At 36.7% G+C, this 24255-nt stretch overlaps 1 protein-coding gene across 1 annotated transcript in view; it reads left to right on the top strand.

Annotated features, from left to right (window-relative positions):
• Positions 1 to 24255, top strand: part of vipr1b (vasoactive intestinal peptide receptor 1b) — a 60508-nt gene that overhangs the window by 32695 nt on the left and 3558 nt on the right. The window contains exons 4-11 of the mRNA XM_042752014.1: positions 3911 to 4011; positions 6219 to 6316; positions 12829 to 12964; positions 21040 to 21193; positions 21334 to 21394; positions 21508 to 21580; positions 22772 to 22863; positions 23995 to 24124. Coding sequence (XP_042607948.1) covers positions 3911 to 4011; positions 6219 to 6316; positions 12829 to 12964; positions 21040 to 21193; positions 21334 to 21394; positions 21508 to 21580; positions 22772 to 22863; positions 23995 to 24124 — 845 coding nt within the window. The remainder of the gene's footprint in view (positions 1 to 3910; positions 4012 to 6218; positions 6317 to 12828; positions 12965 to 21039; positions 21194 to 21333; positions 21395 to 21507; positions 21581 to 22771; positions 22864 to 23994; positions 24125 to 24255) is intronic.

The following is a 24255-nucleotide window of genomic DNA, read 5'->3' as shown; positions in this document are numbered from 1 at the left end:
TTCCAAATGATGAATGAGTAGATCAATACCCATTAAGTGAACAATAAAACTCTCAACAGCTTATTAAACCGATACAATATAATAATGACAGATATGTTGTCTTTGGGTAATTATAGGGGAGATAATACACAATTTTCTTTATTTCTTGTGTCAGAGTTAAAGGTTTAAGAAACAGAGAAGTCCATGTTTTCCAATTTAGAAATCAGTCTTTTGACACAGGCACTGAATATAGAAAAGGGGAAAAGATCAGCAAAATGTTGTTTTATTTTTTGATAATAATGGTACAGCAGATTCATGTTGTTTACTTGATTCTTCCCAGGATGACTTTGAGGACAAAACTAGACAAAACAATGGCCAATTAATTTTTAACAAGTAGATTGTCCTTCCTTCCAACTTTTGGAAAGTGGTTTGTACTGTATTTGCGAGTATGATTCATTCAGCAGCAGACATCATTGTTATATAGGTGGAGGTCACTTTCTTTTGGGGCAAGCACAGGTGGTCTTTGTGCATAGATTTGACGCATTTAAGTTGTTTCTGCTGGCATTTGTTCCTTTGAAAGTAATTTTTTTTTTTAATAGAGTGTTTCCATTTGAGAACGTTGTTGTATAGCTCTATTCAGTGTTCATTTATGAACCAGCTTCTTTCAGCATTCACATAACAAGCACACTGAAGAGAAACCACATGGGAACTCATTCACCTAGTCTTTTTAATTCAAGCCTGAGTGAAATTGATTGGTTTGTTCTGGATCAATACGTGGCATTGTAACATGGGACCTGCTTTGAATGCACTGAGGAGGAACTAAGTGTCCTTCCTCCTGAAGTATATATCATATTTTTCAAATTCTGTGGACCGTAAGACAAAGCTGTCTCTAAATGAATCATCCTCGAGGGATACCTACACCTAGTCCTTGAATGTCTCCCTTGTTCTTATACAAAAGGTTTTTGGATGAGTCAGATTGTGGTCTAATCTGTTCTCTCAGAATTATTTGGACACTTTTTTTTGGGGGGGGGCCTCAATTATATTTTCAGTAGTGTAACAGTAGCTGGTTTCATTGTACTTTACTTGCTCTTCCAGTAACCAGCTAATCTTTTCCATGTAGTGCAAATGCATAAGTCAGCTTCATTCCAGTGAATCAGTTCATATTAAATGGTTTTCTCTCTCATGCTGTATATGGAATTGTAAAGTCTAAATCATTCTAGTGAATCGATTCATCATAAACAGTCCTCTCTCACAAGTCAGATTCATTTTAATGAATCAGTTTATCTTAAATGGTATCGGTCTTTGTCAGTCACGTGTGATTATTATTTGTGACGTCACTGAAGCACCATTTTGAAGGAATCATTGCATTGAGCAGTGAACTGAAAGTATACAGAGCAGTACAGTAAAGACCAATTAAATCGTCATACTAGAGAAACAGAAGTAAACCAAGTAGATACGATAGCGAGATAATTTCAGCAAAGATTTCAGGAACCTTAAGCTATATAAACTGTCAATGATTAACAACACTGATCCATACTACCTGACTGCAAATAGTTGAGTGCTGCCGACATTGTCTCTACCATTAAACCTTACCGTTTGTTAAACATTTGGCTTCCGTACTTCATTTGGCTGTAACAAGTACTGATAACAAGGAGACAATCACATTTATGAAAATACCATTGTACTTTATTATTAATGCAACACTGGGTTAAAAATCAGTTTTAATATACAAAACATAAGTTGTGACAAGAATAATAAACCATCAAAATATTGTTTTCTTAAGTGGACACAGTGTAAGTACTATAAAGTTGAAGATTCTATGATTCTGCCAAACATTTCTGATAACCATTTCTACATGTATTCTTAGAAGTGCTAGATGATCTGTCAAATACTCAATAGTGCAATGATGCTTGTAGACATGAAACATTTGGGCACACACTTACACTACTTTCTCTGTGAAAATCTCTAAACAGTTGATCACTGCTACAATGTTTCCAAAGGACTCCACAAACTAGTGAGGCATAATATTGTGCCTGTCAGACTTGTCTAAAACAGTGGTTGTGCAGGCGGATCTAATCTGAGATGCATAAAGTTAACAGAAGTATTTTAAATGAAGTGAGAATTTTCCTTAGGTCTGACATGAGAAGCAGCATGAGGCCATAAAAACCTTAATGGAAGGGGTTCTCAATTCTGGCCCTCAAAGTCAATTTCCTACGGAATTTAGCCCCAACCTCAATCAAACTCAAAAAGCCTATAACTTTCTAGTAATCGTGAAGACCTTGATTTGTCTGTTCAGGTGTATTTTATTAGGGTTGAAGCTTAGCTGTACAGAAAACTGGACCTCTAGGGCCAGAGTTGAGAACGCTTGCAATAAAGGTTCCCAGGTTTGACATACCTGTATGGTACTTTACTTTATGATAATTGTCACCAAAAAACAGACATCCTTAACTGATTGAGTTTACGCCACAGCAGTCTGTTTTCTTCTATGCACACATAAGTTACATTCAGTTTGTGGCACTAAGTGGTGTCGTGTGAAGCAGACCATCTCAGCCTTGTGTGCTCCTCCTCTGTGTGTAGCTGATCATCTCCTCCAGGCTGGTGGGTCATCGTCTTAGCTGGCTGCAGTGGGTTTTTTCTTAACTGCTCCCACTTACTGTTTAGTCACACCTACCTATATGAAAAGTTTAAATTGCACTTGAGTGAAGTACAAACTCCCAAATAAGAATTTTATTTCAGTAGTGAAGTAAAATAACTACTTATATTTAAAATAAATACTTTACACCTATGCGCAAGATGACTGCATATCATTTCATGGTAAATTATCTGTTTCTGCTCCTTCACTCCCTGGCTATCTGTTGTTTAATATCATTGATAATCCAAAACAACATATGGATATAACATTAGCTACTTCAGAAAATAGAAAACAAGCACATCTTAAAAATCTCTTACCTTTATGAAAATGTCAAGAGTAAACACACATAAACGGATATGTGCTGGCAAAGTGATGTTTTTGCGCATCATCGCTGCAACACAGGCCATCCGATGCTTCTTGGTTTCCACTACATGGTGTCAATAGTCTTTCATCCAAATGGGAGACCTAAAATATCTTTCTTCGTGGTGAGTTTTTATACCTTTTCTGTCGTGTGATTTACTATTGCAGACTGTCACATAACAAGACCGTACCATTTTATCACTGAAATGAAACAAATGAAAAAGACTATTCTCCAGCTACAAAACGCCTCAGCATTGATACCTTACAAATGGCGGTGATACCCATAATGCACTTTGTTTCTCGCGAGTATGATGTCACCTGACAAAGACCGATTCTCTCTCTCATACTGTGTAGTTGGAAAGTCTGATTAAATAAGTGAAATGGTTCCTAAATGATTATCTTTCACATATGAAGAGTTGGAAGGTCTGATTCAGTTTAGTGAATTGGTTCAACTTAAATTGTTCGCTCATATAAAACATTGAAAAATGTCATACTCTTATAAATTGGTTGCATTTAATGAAGGCAAAAAAAAAGTTTTTAAAAATGATTTACTGATTTAAATACTTTTTACTGTTTTTGATTTGGTTACATAAATTAGGATGTTTTGTTATATTTAGTAAAAATTACCATTTGATATGGTAAAGCTAATTTATTTATTTGTTTTATATATATATATATTCATATTTGTATCCCACACAGATCAAAACAATGTAATCAGTAAGCCACAGTGCTCAGTTGGGTCTCTTTGCGCATTGATTGGATGCAGAGTTTTGCATTCAGTGTGACATTGTGCATTGAGAAGGGCCAAGAAACACCTCAGCGAGGGGGCTCATGGTGTTTCAGTTAAAGTCGAGAGCGCAATAAACAGATGCAGCTTTTAAATAGAGTAGCCAGTGTGTGGGTATCTTGAGGTTAATGACCTTTAAATTTCTCACACAGGTAACCTCTCAAAGACCTGTACTGCTGATGGCTGGACCGAGATGGACCCGATGGAAATCGCAGTACATTGTGGCTATAATCTTAATGGCACTGTTGACGATGTAAGTACAAAGTACACTATAAAAATGGGCGTACCTGTAATTTAAATGGTAAAATACTGTAAAATCCTATTGTAAATATCTGTTACTTGGTTAACAAGTTACTTACTTGGTTAACAGTAGTTTTTATACTGTTAAATTTACAGTTTTTGAAAGTGAAAAAGAACAAACCATCTTATAATTTACAGAGAAAAACTGTGATTTTATATTCCCAGAATCTTTATGTAACCATTCACTTATGTCACAACTGTTTCTTCTTACTTTTTTGATGAGTTATGTACAGTACATTAGGGTTTTATGTTATATCTTATGTTGCTGAATTCATGTGCTTATTTTGTTATTGACACCAAGCACTTTCTATGGATTAGTATTTGACTCAGATTGTGAAAAATCTACTTGTGATTCTACGTATAGTTTTCTCATTACCACTTGTGATTTTAATGGTTGTCAGTATATTATAAAGGTACAAAGCAGATTTTAGTACTTCAGTATGTTGGTATATTTATCAGTTAACAAAATGTAGGTTTTTACAGTGTACACTGAAGAAAATGATTGAATTTACTAAAAAAAAATTTAAGGTAAGTGGTTGCAAACTATTTATTTTAGCTACATTAAAATAAACACATATATTTTTAAATGTAGCTAAAATAAATTGTTTGCAACCACTTACCTTAAAATTTTTTAGTAAATTCAATGAATTTTTTTTTTTTTCAGTGTACTTTACCATCTCTGAAGGTGGTTGAGAGACTTTAGAAAGCACCATACATTCAAAATATCTTAATAAAGTTATGTCGAACTAGTGTTTTCAACTCCACTGGCATTATACAATACTGAAATGCTCCGACTCTTGACGTATTGAACTTTTAGCTCGCAGAAAGCGATCGTTCTCATGTCATATTGAGTGCTCCTCGCCCAAAAAACCCAAGCTTTAACACTCACCCATTCAGCCTGCTTTTCCAGCCAGCCTTTTATTGCCTAGTGCAAATGAGCAAGTCCAAACATAATAGTTCCTTTATTTAGCATTGCACATCGGTGTCAGCCTTTGGATGCATTTGTAAACATACTAATAATCCATCACTGAAGCAGATTTTATGTAACATGAAACACCTTGATCTTTTGAGCAGAGTGTGGTTAAGTGAAGAGCAAATGACCTTTGCCCTTTGATGAACGCTTTCCCAGCATGTGTTCACATCAACAGGAAGGGTAATCAGCACGTACAGTCCTCAGACCCACAAGGAATATGTGGGCATGGGACTTAAAAGGAATTTTATGTTTTTGTTGATGAGTGTCTGATGCTCCTTCTTGCCGTGTTCAGGTTTTTATGTTTAACTTCGGTCAAAGACTATAGAGGGGGTTATTTGAATACGCTCTGTGCAGGTGAGTCTTTTAGCAAAGCTTTGCGTGGGAGAGACAGCACAGTACCCATTATTACCACAAAAAAGATAGCCTTGAGTAAATAAACATTCTTTTCAGACATCAGGATGCCATAAGTGGACAAAAAAGGCAGCGCATTGAATCATAGTCACATACTGTGGTTGTTTTTGAGTTGTAGTGTTCATGTAGGTTGTGATTGCATGTTATTACCCCACTGTTGTCATACGTGCTAAGAGCAGTTAAAAATAATTTAGATTTGCACATAAAGCGCAAAAAATATATTTCTTGCTTTTAATAGAATGATTTGTTAGAAAGCATGTTTAATGTTACCATATAAAAAGTTCATGATATCATATACCAAGCACGCTGTATAAAAGTTTGAAGTCATTACACTTTTTTAATGTTTTTGAAAGAAGTCATCTGTGGTCACCAAGGATGCATTTATTTGATCAAAAGTACAATAAAAACATGATCCTCCAGAAATCATGATTTGCTGCTCAAGAAACATTTTAATTAATATCAAATTTGAAAACAGTTGTGCTGCTTCCTATTTTTGTCAACCATGACAAAACATTTTTTCACATTTTGTTTTTAGGGATATTTAATGAATAGAAATTAATAGAATAGAACAGTATTTATTTAAAATATGCAATCTTTTGTAATATTGTAAATGTATTTTCAATGTAATGTGTCCTTGCTGAATAAAAGTATTAATTTATTCTTTCAAACAAACAAATCTTGACCTCAAACCAACAGTAGTGTAATTTAAAGATTCAAGAAGAATGAAACTTTTCAGTGGTATTTAGTAAACGTGTATTCTTTCTTTTCTTTTGCAGGATAGTTTCTTTAGGTCGGTGAAGATCGGCTACACCATCGGGCACAGTGTTTCTGTCATCTCTCTTACCACTGCCATTGTCATAATTTGTATATTCAGGTAAGAAATTCTACATTTGTTGAAACTAATGCTGACATGTATTTGCTATGGTGCAGGGGTGAATTACTGTATGTTCTTTTGCAAAAATAGTTTTGCATTTCCAGATGTGTCATGTTTATGCTATCGTACTTGCTTTAACTAATTTTAAAGCTCTATCCAAGGCAATTATTTCTATGGAAAATTAGTTCCTTCCTAACTGACAACTCTTTGAAATGAACTGAGAGGGCAATAATTACATTTGCTATTTTATACAAATCAACTGCATCAACAGGGTCAAAGAACAGGCTACAAGTCTCACTCTCTCTTATATTCTTTTTTTAATTAGTGAAATTTAAATGTAATGTGGAATACATTTGTGGCTATTAAAATATATGTTTTTAAAATACCAATTAATAATAAGTAAGTTAAAATATAAGTATTAATAATATTAATACAATATTCATTTAAAATATTTATCAGAATTCATTAGAATGTTTCTAGACACAAAAATGATTTTGATCCTTAATACTTTTTAGCCTTTTTTTTTACAATATATTTTTTTTTTTTTTTTTTTTTTTTTGTCAAATACAGGGCTCAGTTTGAGTCCTACTAATGTTTCACATTGAAGGATGTCATTTTGATTAAGCTAATGGTTAACAGGCTTTAAACACAGAAAAACAGTGCCTCATGCATGGTTGTAGCCAACCCCAGATTCACCATGGGGCGTCATGGAGTCACTGAATCACTGAAGCTGTCGAGGATTAAACAGCAAACAACATGCATCCATTTTGACACTACAGTAATTGATCTAGCTCTCCAGAGGCAAAACGGTCTGCTAATTACAGAGATAAGAGCTTTCTTACATGTATATTCCAATACACACATTTCATCTTGGCCAAACAAGACTCCCCACCATCAGAGAATCATTCCTGTGGGAATTAGTGCTCACGTGTAAACCCAGTAGTGAACCATAAACACGGTTTAAAACCCTTTAAATAACACCAAGTTAGCATTCAAATGGTGTAGGCAATATCATTTATGTATGAATTAAACTGCATGCATTTGTGGATCAGACTATTTATGATGCTCTTCTGGTGGATGATTGAATTATTGACATGGCACATTGCAGTGACATGCTCATTATAGTAACTGGTGTAGAGGAAGCTTACTCATAATCACTCATAATATATGGTCCTGCTAATCAATGCAATATTAATGTGGTAAGATGAGGTAAGATGACCTCAGGGAAAAATCTCCTCCTTAATTTTTTATCTTGACCATAGACGATACAAAATCTCATCACTTTTGGTGATGCTATTTTTAATTTTGTAGTTTCATCTGAATATGAACATTTGTGAGATTTAGTATTTAGTATATTTTAAGTCATCTGATCTAACTTAGTGTCTCTGTTAAATATGACAGTGTATTATGTTGAATATCAGAGTTTTTTTTGTGTCTGTTTGTTATTAAGGGATTTATGAACACATCAGAGATACATTTAAACCCTTGGTGTAAGATGGTCTCCCAGAATTGGCATAGAAGACCCCAAGAGGCATATTGTTACTACTGTTATTATTCTTAAATGAAATACTTTTTTGTACTTAATAAGTCTTATTGTTCAATATTTCCATGAATTACGTAGATTGATTGAAATCATTCAATTTGCATTCATGGTGTTGCTATTATGACATATTTTAATTGAAATTTAATTGGTAATTATATATGTAAATATTCTTATGCCTGTATATAAGTCATAGAATAATTTTACCTTTTTGATGAATCACTTTTACTATGATTCTTCTTTGTCTACATTGGTTATTCAATTGTTCAACTAAATAAAAATAAAAATTTAAATAGAATAGTTGATTTAGTATTTTACATTAATAACACTTTAAAAAATATAGAAATATTAATAAGAATTATATCAAAAGTCTTGTCTCCTGGGTAAGCCTACCTGGGTAAAATGGGTACCTTGTTCTGTGACAGCTAAATTAGCAAATGCTTCTATTTATTTCCTATAATAACACACTGGATGATGCATCATCATCCTGCACATGTATATCTAAATATGTTACAATTTAAAAGTAAGTGCACATTGTTTTTTAAGAGGGCATTTTCTCTTATTTGATTTATTTACCAAACGCATAAGAGGATGACCTATAAAAGTGCAAAAGTTTTGCTGTAAACTTGCACAGCGTCAGTCCTCCCCGGAGCACCCTGGGGTTAAATGCTTTGCTCAAGGGCACAATTGTGATAGTTCACGGCTCTCTCCTTCTGATTACCAACTCTAAGCTCATCCACATCCCACCACATCCCTGTCATTTCCATCAGTAATAATGTTCATGTGTCACCAGTATGGCAGAGCAGCACTACTCCTCGATAAAGCTGCTCATGTTCAGCTCTTCAGCAATGTAATCAGTCCTAATCCTGTCTATTAACACTGTCTGCACTCGGGCTGCAGGCTTAAGCAGTCTTAACTGAGAGGATATCAGTCTGATGTGGGATTTCAGACTGACAGGGGCTGAAGACCTGATCACACCTCAGGTTATTATTGCCGGTCTGAACACTTGCTCCCACTCCACTGAATGACATCAGCGGTATGTCAAGGTGATCCTGCAGATGGCCACACACTAGAGACGCGACATAGGCCTGTAAGATCATGCTGATAGTGTCAAATCACAGCATGTTAAATGAGCAAACCAGAGACAACATAGCTGTGCATGAGTGCTAGGTTAAAGGAAACACAGGGATTTGACCTTTAACTCAAAAAATGTAAAGTTATAGTCAGTTTGGGAGAATTGTGTTTATCCAATGAGAATTGCAACTCATATAAAACTTATATAAACTTCAATAGCAATAACAATTTTTTAAATATTTTATTCTATTTCAGCTTTATTTCAAGTAACTATTTATTTATTTGTATAAGAGTTTTTTTTTGTTTTTTTGTTAAAGATATCAACACTGCCTCATTACTGTTTCATATTGGTGTTATTATCCATATTCAGTGAACCTCTTCAAATATCCAAACTAGGAGCTGGATAAGTAATATTTTGCCTTCTGTAATGTACATGTGCATCTCAATAAATTAGAATGTCATGGAAAAGTTCATTTATTTCAGTAATTCAACTCAAATTGTGAAACTTTTGTATTAAATAAATTCAATGCACACAGACGGAAGTAGTTTAAGTCTTTGGTTCTTTTAATTGTGATGATTTTGGCTCACATTTAACAAAAACCCTCAACAAATTAGAATGCTTCATAAGACCAATAAAAAAACTATTTTAGTGAATTGTTGGCCTTCTGGAAAGTATGTTCATTTACTGTACATGTACTCAATACTTGGAAGGGGCTCCTTTTGCTTTAATTACTGCCTCAATTCACCGTGGCATGGAGGTGATCAGTTTGTGGCACTGCTGAGGTGGTATGGAAGCCCAGGTTTCTTTGACAGTGGCCTTCAGCTCATCTGACTTTTTTGGTCTCTTGTTTCTCATTTTCCTCTTGACAATACCCCATAGATTCTCTCTGGGGTTCAGGTCTGGTGAGTTTCCTGGCCAGTCAAGCACATCAACACCATGGTCATTTAACCAACTTTTGGTGCTTTTGGCAGTGTGGGCATGTGCCAAATCCTGCTGGAAAATGAAATCAGCATCTTCAAAAAGCTGGTCAGCAGAAGGAAGCATGAAGTGCTCCAAAATTTCTTGGTAAACAGGTGCAGTGACTTTGTGCAAAAAACACAATGGACCATCACCAGCAGATGACATTGCACCCCAAATCATCACAGACTGTGGAAACTTAACACTGGACTTCAAGCAACTTGGGCTATGAGCTTCTCCACCCTTCCTCCAGATTCTAGGACCTTGGTTTCCAAATGAAATACAAAACTTGCCTCTCATCTGAAAAGAGGACTTTGGACCACTGGGCAACAATCCAGTTCTTTTTCTCCTTAGCCCAGGTAAGATGCCTCTGTGTCTGTGGTTCAGGAGTGGCTTAACAAGAGGAATACAACTGTAGCCAAATTGCTTGACACGTCTGTGTGTGGTGGCTCTTGATGCCTTGACCCCAGCCTTAGTCCATTCCTTGTGAAGTTCACTCAAATTCTTGAATCGGTTTTGCTTGACAATCCTCATAAGGCTGCAGTTCTCTTGGTTGGTTGTGCATCTTTTTCTTCCACACTTTTTCCTTCCACTCAACTTTTCTTTTAACATGCTTGGATACAGCACTCTGTGAACAGCCAGCTTCTTTGGCAATGAATGTTTGTGGCTTACCCTCCTTGTGAAGGGTGTCAATGATTGTCTTCTGGAGAACTGTCAGATCAGCAGTCTTCCCCATGATTGTGTAGCCTAGTGAACCAAACTGAGAGACCATTTTGAAGGCTCAGGAAACCTTTGCAGGTGTTTTGAGTTGATTAGCTGATTGGCATGTCACCGTATTCTAATTTGTTGAGATAGTGAATTGATGTTTTTTTGTTAAATGTGAGCCCAAATCATCACAATTAAAAGAACCACAGACTTAAACTACTTAAGTCTGTGTACATTGAATTTATTAAATACACAAGTTTCACAATTTGAGTTGAATTACTGAAATAAATTAACTTTTCCATGACATTCTAATCTATTGAGATGCACCTGTATAATATTTTTGACCCATTTCATCAGGCTTTTGCCACAGGATCAAAACAATTAAATTTTTGAAGTAAACAATAAAGTAACTCTTCCACACATTGTTTATCATTCATCTTACTGGCCACATAACTATAACAAAGCTGATATAAATTATAGTTTACAATCCATAGGCAAGATTTCATTAATGAAGGAAGATAAATGAACATCTAATACCGTAAATCAAAAACTAATTCAAAGAAACTCAATATGAACAGACTCTTTAGTAATGCAGCTGGTAGACAAAAGAAAGACTTAATAATAAGCTACTGAAAAACAGGTTTACTCTAATTGATAACAGATATTCATTACGTGCATTCATTGTGCCAGTATGTAAACCTGTGGTAAAAACTCATGTGGTGAGATATGTGTGACAAAAGTTTATGTAAATTATTTTAACATGATTTTTATAAATAGAAACTGGCTGCTGGGGTAATATAATCTAGCATGTAGAAACAAAATACAAAACCATCATGTATTTAATTTTGTGAGACCTACACTTTCATTCAAAATATTGTGGTCAGAAAGATTTTTTAAAGAAATTAATATCTGTATTTAGCAAAGATGCTTTAAATTGATCAAATTTTTCTCTTGTTACAAAAAAAAAAGAGATGATATTTCAGATAAAATCTGTTCTTTTGAACTGTCTATTTCCTTAAAGAAAAAAAAATGCATCACTGTTTCCACAAGTACTGGACATTTGTTTTCAACATTGATAAAAAAATTTCTTGAGCTGCAAATCAGCATATTAGATTGATATCGGAAGGATCATGTGACACTGAAGACTGGAATAATGATGCTGAAAATTCAGCGTTGCCATCACAGAAATAAATTACATTAATATATAACATACAATATATTAAAATAGAAAAAAGTTCTTCTAAATTGTAATGATAATTCACTGTATTACAGTATTTTTAAAATCAAATTAATGCGGCCTTCTTCATTTGAAAGAGACTTTTTTCCAAACATTTAAAGTTCTTAAAGACCCCAAACATTTGAACAGTGCTATATGTTTTAGTCATTATTTCTTTAAGACTCATTTTTGACTGAATGGGATATCTTTTGATTATTTTGATAGGGCAAAAGTGTAGTCCCAACAACACATTTTTGTGATTATTTTGCATTGTTCTAAACTAACAATACCTACAGCATGACAACTTTGTAGATGTGTCAGTATTTGAGAGTGTTACTGTAAAACATACTGTAGAATATTGATCTTTTCTTTGCACCAGAGCGCAGAGAGAACCCAGTGTTTAAACAAAGTGTCAGTCAGTTAATTTACTAGTGTGAGGTATATGGACATTATAAACAAAAGACATCATGTTCAGGGTGTTCTGGGATATCATGGTCTTTCTCTGTTTTAAAAACACTTGCATTTTGCGTAAAGCAGCTGTGAATGTCTTCTTAAAAGTATAGTTTATCCATAAAATGAAAATTATGCCATTATTTACTCACTCTCATGTTGCTCCATATCCATACGACTCTCTTTCTTCTACAGAGTAGATTCAGTACAGTCAGTATTTTGACTGCCTGCCATAGCTTGATAATATTAATCAAGCATGTTGGACATAAAATGAGCAGCTACCTTGAATTTTAAATCAGATTTTGTGAATTCCCATGTTTACCGTAAGTAGAAATGCATGTGAAATGGACAACAACACAATGGAGCAAATTATCTGTTTAACGAACCTATTACTCAGACCAGAAAGCTCAATTAGGATTTCATTTGTAGTGTAATTAGCTGTCATATTTTTCCGTTATTAGTTCCAAGGACAGGGTGTAATTAGGGGGCAGGGGACTTCTCAATCAGGCTTAACATATTTTAGATTCAGTCCATGAGCGTGGCTGATTGTATTCCTTGTATTCCCTCAGGAAACTCCACTGCACGCGGAACTACATCCACATGCACCTGTTTGTGTCCTTCATTCTAAAAGCCATCGCCGTCTTTGTAAAAGATGCAGTGCTCTACGATGTTATTGAAGAGTCTGACAACTGCTCCACTGGTTCTGTAAGTTTATTATTGCACAGTCTATTTATTTAATTTTGAATAAATCCCTCAGGAGTCTGTAATAGTTTCAATTAGCAAACCATGTGACATCCACACGCAGCAAACCAAGCATTTATCTAGCAGTGTTAGTAATCAGCGTAAATATAGTCTATCCCAGCTGATCACGTTTACATTTTTTTATACTCGCTGGTCTTGGGCCTCTCGACTGTTATGTCTGCTGCTAAACATCTATGGGCATAACTTCACACTCGCTGCTGAATTCACTGCTGTGGGTGACCTCTGTTTGAACCAGCTTGCCAAAATGCTTGTTCCAGTCATTCTGGATGGCATGTACTCCCACTGTTATTGCTGTAGCCCCTCAATCTCAATTTCAAAGATTTTTCTTTCATAACATTTTAAAATCACAAGATGTTATGTGAATTTTGGGTCATTTTTTGACACTGGCACCTCAGGGTGTTTGGTTTGTGCTAGTTTTACACTACTGTACTGACGAGCTTATGTATGCTTGTTTACTAGTGTTGTTGAGGAGTTTAACTAATAACACTTCCTGAAAGTCCACAAGGACCAAAGGCCTAATCTTGTCTTTTTTTATTACAAGAAAAATCTTGATTGTTCTTGTTGTAATTTAATTGTTGACTTTAGTTAAGTTAACACTGCAAATTAAATTGTTTTGTTTTTTCTGCCTATGAGGAAATTATAGCCTAAATTTTGTCTGATTTCTCTCATTTTAAAGATGAGATTAAGAATTATTTTATTTCGATCTGCAGTCTAATAAAAGTTAAGAAAACATTGAATTAGCCTATAGGCCTATCTAAAGGCTAATTCCATTTTTTCTTAACTTTAAACTTCTTAAAATTTGTTATAAAGAATTGTAAATAAACTTCATAACAAATAGGCTAGGCTTACTAATTTTCTCCATAATGAACAAGAACATAACGAACAGCCTAGCTATTCTTTAAAACAAAGTTTTATCATGAATATGGCAAAATAAATTATTTTATAAATGTATTAATTATATATAAGTTTTGTGTTAAATGGATAAGAAAATTACAGTGCATTGAATTTATTGATGTTTTAATTCATTGTAACCAGTAGCCAAACTCAAGTAATGTAATGAAAAAAAATAGCCTACCTTTTCTTACTTAGAACCAATTCATTTTTATCCCTGATTTGAGACAAACATGAGAAAAATAATATATTATTTCTTGAATAAACATTTCAAAATAGTGCTAGAAATTAGGGATGCACCAATAGGATTTTTTTTTGGCCGATACCGATTTGAACAAACAAATATTTGCCGATTCCGATACCAAAATATTGGTCAATTGCATAAAGCAGAGCTTAAAAATGACAAAAAAAAAAAAAGAGATTAATTCACTCCGAGCAGAATCGGTATTTGAACGTTTCTTTTACTATGTTTCTCTGTGAACCCAGGTTGAGTAGAAAACATACCGGTTAATAACGTTAATGTTACCACTCAGCATTGGTACAGCAGCTGTGGCAACGGGACGTGACGTCTCCGTTCCGTCTTTCAGGGACAGAGGGTTACAATACGTAACTGATACGCTCCCTTTGACAAATTGGGAAATCCTATCAAGGCGCCGTGGATGCTGCCCCTTCCAGTGTCCTGTGCGAGCCTCCTGTCCCCCCTTTTTAGTGTAGCCTGGGGATCATAACAAGAAGGCCAGTCACTGTTGTTGTAGCACTACCCACTCAGTGAGATTGGATAACACTGGCATATGTACCCGTTCCACGTGGAACAGGAACGTTGTGGAAGCCCCATCCTTCCTGAAGGAGGTTTCGGAAGCACTTACACATATGAACAACCGTTTAGGTGGATATGGAAGATTAGAGGTGATTATAACCCTCTTGGAAAGGGCAGAAGTCTGCCGGGGAAACATGGGCTCTAAGGCTATACCGTGGACTTTACACATATGGGATCTACTTAGGTCTCTACATATGGAACCCAGCCCTGTATTGGTTCTCACGGATCCATCGAGTGAGGGCCCTGGTGCCGGATGTTCCGCCTCATCGGGCTGCCGAGGGGATGGAAGAGCTCAACAGGGTGTACAGTACAGACACTCTGGAGCAGTTATAGCAAGGTGACAATAACCGGGGCCTCTCAGTTCTTCTACCCATTTGAAGTGAGAACACAGGAGGATACCAGCTCCACATGAAGGCTGTAGAATCTAGCAAACTTGTTGGGTGTCGCCCAGCCTGCAGCTCTACAAATATCTGCCAGTGAGGCACCACAAGCCAGCGCCCAGGAGGATGCAACACTTCTAGAGTCAGCTCGCAACTCGAACGGGCAGGGCACATCCTGTGCCTGATAAGCCAGGGTGATGGCATCCACTATCCAGTGGGCCATCCTCTGCTTAGAGACGGCATTCCCCTTCTGCCGGCCTCCGTGACAGGCAAAGAGCTGGTCTGAGGTCCTGAAGCTTTGTGTCCAGTCTACGTAGCATCTCAAGGCTCAGACGGGACAAAGCAAAGCTAGGGCTGGGTCTGCCTCCTCCGGGGGCAGCACTTGCAGGTTCACCACCTGATCCCTGAAGGGAGTAGTGGGAACCTTGGGCACCTAGCCAGGCCAGGGCCTCAGGATTACCTGGGCACTAACTCTAGGCATGATTCGTTAACAGAGAATTGTGCCGGTCTCCTACCCTCTTGATGGAGGCCAGTGCAAGCAGGGGCAGAATCTTAATTGATAAAAACATCAGCTCAACTGCATGCAAAGGCTCAAATGGGCCCTGCAGTAGTGATTTGAGCACTAGAGACAGGTCCCAAGAGGGTATAGAGGGAGGCCGTGCAGGATTTAGCCTTCTCGCCCCCCTAAGAGATCTGTTGACCCGTGCTTCCCTACCGACTTCCTTTCCACGGGGTTGTGGTTAGCAGCAATCGCAGCAACATAGACTTCAGGGGTGGAGGGAGACAGCCTCCACTCCAACCCCTGCTGAAGAAAGGACAGCACAACTCTGATCGGGCATTTTCAGGGGGCGTCTCGGTGAGAAGAACACCACTTGACGAACAGGTTCCACTTCAAGGTGTAAATGTGTCTCATAGACGGTGCTCTCGTCGAAGTGATGGTGTCAACTACCTCCTGGGGTAGGTAACCTAGAACCTCCCCGTCTCGTCCAGGGACCAGACATGAAGTTTCCAGAGGTCTGGACACGGGTGTCACAGGGTGCCCCATCTCTTAGTCCGTAGATCATCACTCAGAGGAATTTGCCAAGGAGGGGCTGTCATGAGGAGCATCAGTTCCAGGAACCAGGTCAGAGTGGGCTAATAAGATGCCACGAGCAGGACCTGCTTCTTGTCCTCCCACATCTTGCACAGTGTCTGGGCGAGAAGGCTCACTGGGGGAAACGCATACTTGCAAAGGCTCTGCAGCAATCTGTGTGCCAGTGCGTATGTGCCGAGTGTTCCTTTGGTCAGGGAGTAAAACAACTGGCAGTGAGAAGTGTCTGAAGACGCAAACAGGTCTACCTGGGCAGCTCCGAAACGTCTCCAAATCAGCTGGACCATTTATGGATGAAGTCTCCATTCCCTGGTGAACGCAGCTCATGACAGCTCATCGGCTGCCCGGTTTTGCAAGCCCAGAATGTGAATGGCACGAAGCGACCTCAGATGCTTCTGACTCCAGAGGAGGAGGTGGCAGGTGAGTTGCGACATGTAGAGGTGCAGATGCAGAAGGAAGCCCTTGGCGATGAGCAGGGTCTTTACAAAGATGCACCCGTAAAGCACTTTTAGAGAAATGGCTCTTTCAGGGAAATGCTCTTTTAGTGCTGAGGCACACAGGAGAAATGGCCGCTTGCAGCACAACAGGGGGTAGGTCAAACTGAAGTGTGCAACCCAATCGACACAGGAACAACCACCGCTGAAGCGCCTTGCCGCCAACACCAAAAGCTTCCATGAGCTTAATAATGTATAAAGAAATGTGGAAATACTATGTTTTAATTTGAAGTCCTGGATTGTATTTTTTGGTTAAGTTAATGTAATCAAGTATAAACATTACTTAATATAAGTATAATCAAGGAAATTTGTTTAAAAGTAAACTGGGACTACTGTACTATTATTTATGATATCATTAGATTATTATTCCTACATCGTTACTGCACATCAGCAACTCACCAGGAACATGAACAATCTCAGACACCTTGGTCCACATATCATTTTTATTTAATATTTTATGTCCCTGTATGCAAACAGGGACACATCATAGATTATAGCAAACCTGCCAAGGCAATAATCAACCTGTCCTATATTTTGTTTGGGAACTAATGTGGTCGGAGCTGCGTTCTCTGGAATCCTCTCAAGCAGTGGACTTCTACATTCTGATTGGTTGTTGCCGAACGGCGTCATAGCTCATTACCATAAAGTTGCCTTGATTTCAACTCTCCTCGACGCTCTCAACGGCCAAGTCGCGCCACGCTGCTCCTCGCCGCTGCTCGACGCCGGCTCACATTGAAAATGAATGACTTCCGGCCACTTTGACGCTCTCGACGGTGGCGGTGTGAACACACAGTAATTCATGCTGGTTTTAGCTGTTTAGTATTATATTAAAATAAGAGAAATTGGTTTCCCAGTATTTAGCAGGGTTGTGGCAATAATTGTGACGTTTTCTGAGATGACTCAGCTGTTGAGATGACTATTGACTGAGCTTGACAAAGGAGCATAAAGCTCTCAATAAAAACATGGCTCCTTATCACAGCATATGGAGTGAATATGCTGTAACACGCGTCCAGTGTTCAGATCTGATGTCTGTCAATGTCTGCAGTTTGAGCAGGAATTTGCTATAGATCAAGGACTTCTGTGGAATCTTCAGAAGTGAAATGCACTTTCAAACTGAGTTTTTGACTCTTTAGAATATTAAAGCAGATGGATTTTAAATACAACTTCTGAAAAGGTTATATGCATCTTTAATTTTTTTTTTTTTGCAGTGATTTTACAGTGAAAGTAAAATGCTGTGGCACAAAGGATGCACATGTCCAAATGTGGACAGTCTAATGGAGACGTTCTTTTCACAGGTCATTTGCTGAAAATTTGATGTCACGCCAGACTCATGTGACTACTTTATGTAGAACAAATTCAATCAATCAATCAATCAAATTATAACATTTGACAAAATGTTGTGAAAATATATATGAAAGCTTTTTCCACCTTAGAGTAGAAAAGTTATAGTAGTCACATTATTATAATTCTTAGTCATGATTAAAAAGTGAGATATAAGTGAGATATAAAGTCAAAATGTGAAATATATTCATGATCACAAAGTCATATTGTGGCTTTATTTCGCTTGCCAAAATTACAAGCAAGCTTTCAAGCATTGTTGACCAAGCAAGCAAGATACTATAATATGCAAGCAACAGTTTCCGCTTTCAAAACTCTTTGCAGGGCAGCCTTTTATGTATCCATTACATCCTCTTCATGATTTTTTTCAATGGCTTCCACCATTTTTTTTTTAGGTCTGTGTTTTTTTTTTTTTTTTTCAGAGACATTTTTCTATCCTTCTGTGATAGAAAATAAAGATTTACTTATTTATTTATTGAACATTTTGAGACACGGAGTCACAGTTGTGAGATATAAAGTAACAATTATGTGAAATACAGTTGTTATTATGACAGTCTCAATTCTGGGATATAAAGTCGGTTGGAAAATAAAAAGTCACATTGTGAGGTATAAAGCCACAGTTATGTGAAATAAAGTTGCGATTACAGGATATAAAATGTCACAGTTGTAAGATATAAAGGCACATTGTGAGCTTTAAAGTCATATCTGCGAGATATAAAGTCTAAAAAAAAGTTGCAATTAAGAGATATAAAGTCACTGTGTTAAAGTCACACCTGAAAGATAAAAAGCCACAATTACCTTTTTTTATTCTGAAGAGGAAGCAGGGTTTCATACTAATAATTTCACAGTAATTAGATAATAACTTTGTTGTTGTTGTTGTTGAAATTAAGTACTATTGATTAAGAGATGTAATGTCACCTTTTAAGATTTAAAACCACAATTGGAGGACATTAACCCTTACATTTTTATGAAGAACTACGTAGTTAAAAAGTGCTCAATAGAAATCTTACATCAGTCTCTTTTAAAGAGTTCACCTGCATGTGAAATATTACTAATCTTCTTTGGAATCAGTGAATATTCACAGCTAGGTTATGTGTCAAGCTGCCTTATTAACGTTATTCTCACCTTTAAATAACAATATCCCCATGGGGAAAGACAGAATGACTGATTGCCAGAAAACAGCTTTATAAAAAGAATAAGTTGCAGTGGTTTTATCTATGATACATAATAAATGCATGATAAAAAGCTTTTGAGAGGTTCGCCTCAGCAGAAGGTGTTTGTTAGCCATTTGTGTGGTCGAGCCTGCATTGAAAGCTTTCTATCTATTTCAGGGATTGCGTGCCCTGAGCAAGAGGCTGCGGCTCTCAGAGTAATTTGGGATGATTTGTGCGCATTAGAACTATGAGTCGGATCCATTCATCCTGCGCTGCCTCATTTTACACACCCGAAAGCAGAAAGCATCATTCAGAGCCTTCTGCTGTCTAAGCTGTCGATTGCTTCATCCACCCAATTCTTTTCTCCTGGCTGTAAGGCATGCACTCTCATTTTGAGCATGTTGCAGAGAGGAACGGGGTTTTAGATGTGTGAATCTTGAGAATCTTTGATCCCCGGATCATGTAGCTCAAAGACGTATTTTTAGAAAGACAGTTTTATTGTTATGTGCAAAACTACATACTTTCAAAATCAAGGTGGGTGTCTAAACAACTACTCGACTTGTTAATCTTTAGCAAGTTCTGTTTCAAACTAGTGATTCCTATATTGTAGTTTTATTGACATGAACATCTTAGCTCATTGACTGTGTTCAAACTGTTGCACATCCACAGTTCTCAGCATGATGGTTTTGTTTGTATTGAACAGTCAGAAGTTAGTACTCATCATTAATTCATTCTGCTCTTGAGCAGGTGGACATGGCATTTTCAGCGTGATGCTGGATCTTTGCTCTGTTTTTCCTTTTCACCTTCAGCCACTTACACCCTCCTGTCTGATTTCATTGCTGTGTGTTTGTTTATAGTTCTCCTGCCGTCTGCCTGCCACGTCTCACTGTCATCCCTCAACAAACTCCTCTCAACCTCCCACAGGTTCTACCCAAATAAACCGCTGCTTTCATGAAAGCCTATCACCAGTGCTTAAATTGCTATTTTGGAATTCAAAGGAACCCAAAAAAGGGCAAGCACTAACTAGGCAATATGTGACTTATGCATAATTACCTACAGTTATTAGGGTTTGTAATATATACACTGTACTATACTATGTACACACACACACACACACATACATATATACATACATACATACACATATATACATACATACATACATATAATATATATATATATATATATTACATTATATATATATATATATATATATGTGTGTGTGTATGTATATATATATATATTACTAATGAAAATCCATATCTTACTTTACTTTGAACTTCTTAGATATGTATTATGTATTGTAATTATACACACACACACACACATACTACATATATAAATTTGCAAATTATATTGCAAATCAACTTGTAATTTTAATTAAATTATTTGACATTTATAAGAAACATATTACCTTTTATGACTCCCGAAGACTTAATGCAAAAAAAAAATTAAAATGTATATATATTTGTTTTTGATCTGAAACACTGCATATTTTGCATGTCTCCTTTCTCTGACACACCAATTTCAGGTCTTGAAGTCTCTACTAATGAGCTGATGACCTGAATCAGGTGTTTTTGATTAAAGAGACATGCAAAACGTGCAGTGTTGGGGTGCCTTCAGGACCAGGGTTGGGAACCACTAAGATATCCGAAATCATCATTGTTGCAGCTATATTCAAAACGGTTGTCGCTTTTGTGGAAAACATTTGCATATACAGTGACTGCACTGCAGCATTTTATAATTTGTTTTTATCAATGTGGTAAATGTCAGGATGTCCCTACTTCTCAGAGCAGTCAAGGGTGGGAATGAATTCTCAAAGCCATTCTCATTTCCTCCGTGTTTGATTTTCAGGTTGGCTGCAAAGCTGTGATTGTCTTTTTCCAGTATTGCATTATGGCAAGCTTCTTCTGGCTGCTAGTCGAAGGTCTGTACCTTCATGCTCTGTTGGCCGTCTCCTTCTTCTCAGAGAGGAAGTACTTCTGGTGGTACATTTTAATTGGTTGGGGTAGGTGTCATATGTGCATCTGTTTCTTTATTAACCTGATTTTGTTAATATTTGACATAATGATTATTGTCAGTGAGCCATGTTAAACAGCAGCCGCTAAAGTACTGACTGAAATACACTCTCATTTCACCTCACTACAGGAGGTCCAATGATTTTCATCATGGCTTGGAGCTTTGCCAAAGCTTACTTCAATGATGTCGGGTAAGATTAATACAGTCAAAGCCTTCAATGATTTTATGTAAAAATCAAGACATAAATACTTAGTCATTGCAAGCAAAAATGTATACATGACATTTATTTGCTATTTTTTCCAGATGCTGGGATATAATTGAAAATTCTGACCCATTCTGGTGGATTATCAAAACCCCGATATTAGCTTCAATTCTGGTGAGATGTCCTTTTACTCCTAGAGTATCTGATATGTCACCATTACTATGATTATAGAAAGTTGTTATTGTACATTATGATTTCTGGCATTCATGGTTGCACTTGGTATGTCCGACTAGGTTCCAAAGAATTTATGTAATTTATTTATTTTTTCTGAGAAATGTCTTAGTTATTCTGTCTGTTATTTGTTATATAAATTGCAGCAGTCCCAATTAAGTCTGGCCTTTGCTGGCAATACTTTCAACTTTAGGACACATCTCATCCATCTTTACTGACTGCTAGCGTAAACATTAAAGAAATGGTGACCAGTTACAATACCTGAAAAACACTGTGTCCCACAGTATATAAACCCACAAATTCATTATATATTATATATTTAGTGCTTTCTTTTTATTTATTCTTTATATAAGTTTACATTTTTTTTTAAACAAAAATAATATATTGCATTTTATTAAAAAAAAAACTTAATATTTTTAAATATATTTTCATTCTTTAGTATAATTTATTATTTTATATATATTTTAGTTCTTTCTCTTTGTGCTTTGGCTGCTTGTTGTATAAACATTAGCCAACAATATAAGGATTTGCTTAGTGCTGAGTGTTAAGATGTCAGTAACACACAAAACTGTTGACGTGTGTGCCAGGCGATGTTATCTCCCTAGGGATTTATTATATACATGAAATATCAATAAGGGCTGAAAGGTGTGAAAAACACTCTTAGAAGCTCTTCATGGCTTTTCTTTTGAGAGATATAAAGGGAAGAAAGGTGCACTTGAGAGAGATTGACAGAGAGAAAATCTGTCAGTCTAGTGGAATGTTTATGTAGATTTATTTATGGTTCTGGATTTGCTATGGTAGGCCAGAAAACTGAAACACTTCTCATCCTCCCCCATTCTGACATGCTTATTGCACAGTTAATGCTTGTTTTTGCTAGTAAGAAAGTAAACACAGTCCATCTCGTCTACTTGGAGATAATGTTGTCTGTCTCGCTTCTGTCTTAAGGAGGTAGTTTTGTTCTGTACTTTCGCTAATAGATGCCAGTCCCTGCTTTCTCTGAGACATATAAACACTGTGCTTTGGAACCATTGGCTTTATGACCCCTCAGTGATTTCAGTAATTTGTGCTGAGTCATGAAATGAAGCTCTTCGAAATAAAAACACCTGCTGTTTTGTTGTTTGTCACCAACAACAGATGAACTTTATCCTCTTCATTTGTATCATTCGGATACTGCGGCAGAAGATCAACTGTCCTGACATTGGGAGAAATGAATCAAACCAATATTCGTAAGTATTTGGACCCCATTCAAACAGATTTTTGAATTCAAATGAGATGAATTCTGTAATTTGTTCTCTTTAATCTCCTCACTCTGCTGAGAAGACCAGCATGAAATTTAAAGGGATAGTTCACACAAAAATGAAAATTCTGTCATCATTTGCTCACCCTCATCTCACTCCGAACTCATGACTAATTCTCTTCTGTGCAGCACGACAGGAGATTTTACTCTTTTAAATTAAATGTTAACCTAGTGTGAGAGGTCTTGATAAATGTGAATGAGATTCAAGAACTGCGGCAAAGGAGATTACCTTTGACTATAACAGCGACTTCAATATCTGAAAATATATTTTCCTGACTCTAAGCTATCATATGACTTTAGAAGACTTGGAATCTAGCAAATATGACTACTTTTATTATAATGCTTTTTTGCATTCTTTTTGAAGCTTGAAGTTTACATTAATTGTAATTGAATGGAAAAGAATGGAAAGCAAGTTATTTATACATCTTTCATGGGTGATTTTTTTCATTTTTGGGTGAACTTTCCATTTAAATGTTGGTCCAAATTGGTTTAAGCTGGAAAGTTCTGGTCTAGTCAGTAGACCAGCCTTTGGCAAAACCAGCAGAAAATGAAATCTGGTTGTCCAAGGGGGTCCTGTTGGTTAAGAAGTCTGACGGGGACACCAGCATCTAAATCACAACTTCTTCTGTAGACCAGCTATTCTGGTCTTTTTGGTAGGATGAGGACTAGAGGTACATGAGAAACATTTTAGCTTATGTAATTTTAACATGAGCATAAAATATGGGGATATTTAGCTGGCCTCTCCAGCAGCGAGCGAGAACCCACTGCAGTGCAATCTCATCATCTAAAATGTCACTGGCTCTCTCCGCCCCTGTTTCGATGATTTAATGTCTTTTGTCCTTAAGTAGCTCTCCACTGTGCAGTTTGCACAAAACAAGACTCAATTCTTAAGCACCTGCAATTTTCTACCCAGCAACACTAATGTTGTTATTCCAGTAATATGCTTTTTGATACCACCTAGTAATGATATCATTCTCTGCCCTGCGCTGAGTGCATATGACTGACAGAAAAGTATCCCATAAAGCTGTTTGTCATGTTTTTTCCTTCTTCTTTTCTATAGGAGGCTGGCAAAATCCACACTTTTGTTGATTCCACTCTTTGGGATAAACTTCATCATATTCGCTTTCATTCCTGAGAACATAAAAACTGAGCTAAGGCTCGTGTTTGACCTCATTCTTGGGTCATTTCAGGTGCGTCTGAGGATTTAATCACTCAAACTAGCTGTGAAAACAAAGAGTGGAGCCCAAATATCAATAGTTGCCAGTGACAGGAAATGCTCTCAGGCTAATCGTAGCACTGTTGTTCAGATAGCAGAATAGTT

Source organism: Cyprinus carpio, chromosome B24, assembly GCF_018340385.1.
Source record: "Cyprinus carpio isolate SPL01 chromosome B24, ASM1834038v1, whole genome shotgun sequence".
Lineage (NCBI taxonomy): Eukaryota > Metazoa > Chordata > Actinopteri > Cypriniformes > Cyprinidae > Cyprinus > Cyprinus carpio.
This window is presented reverse-complemented; position numbering and strand designations above follow the sequence as displayed.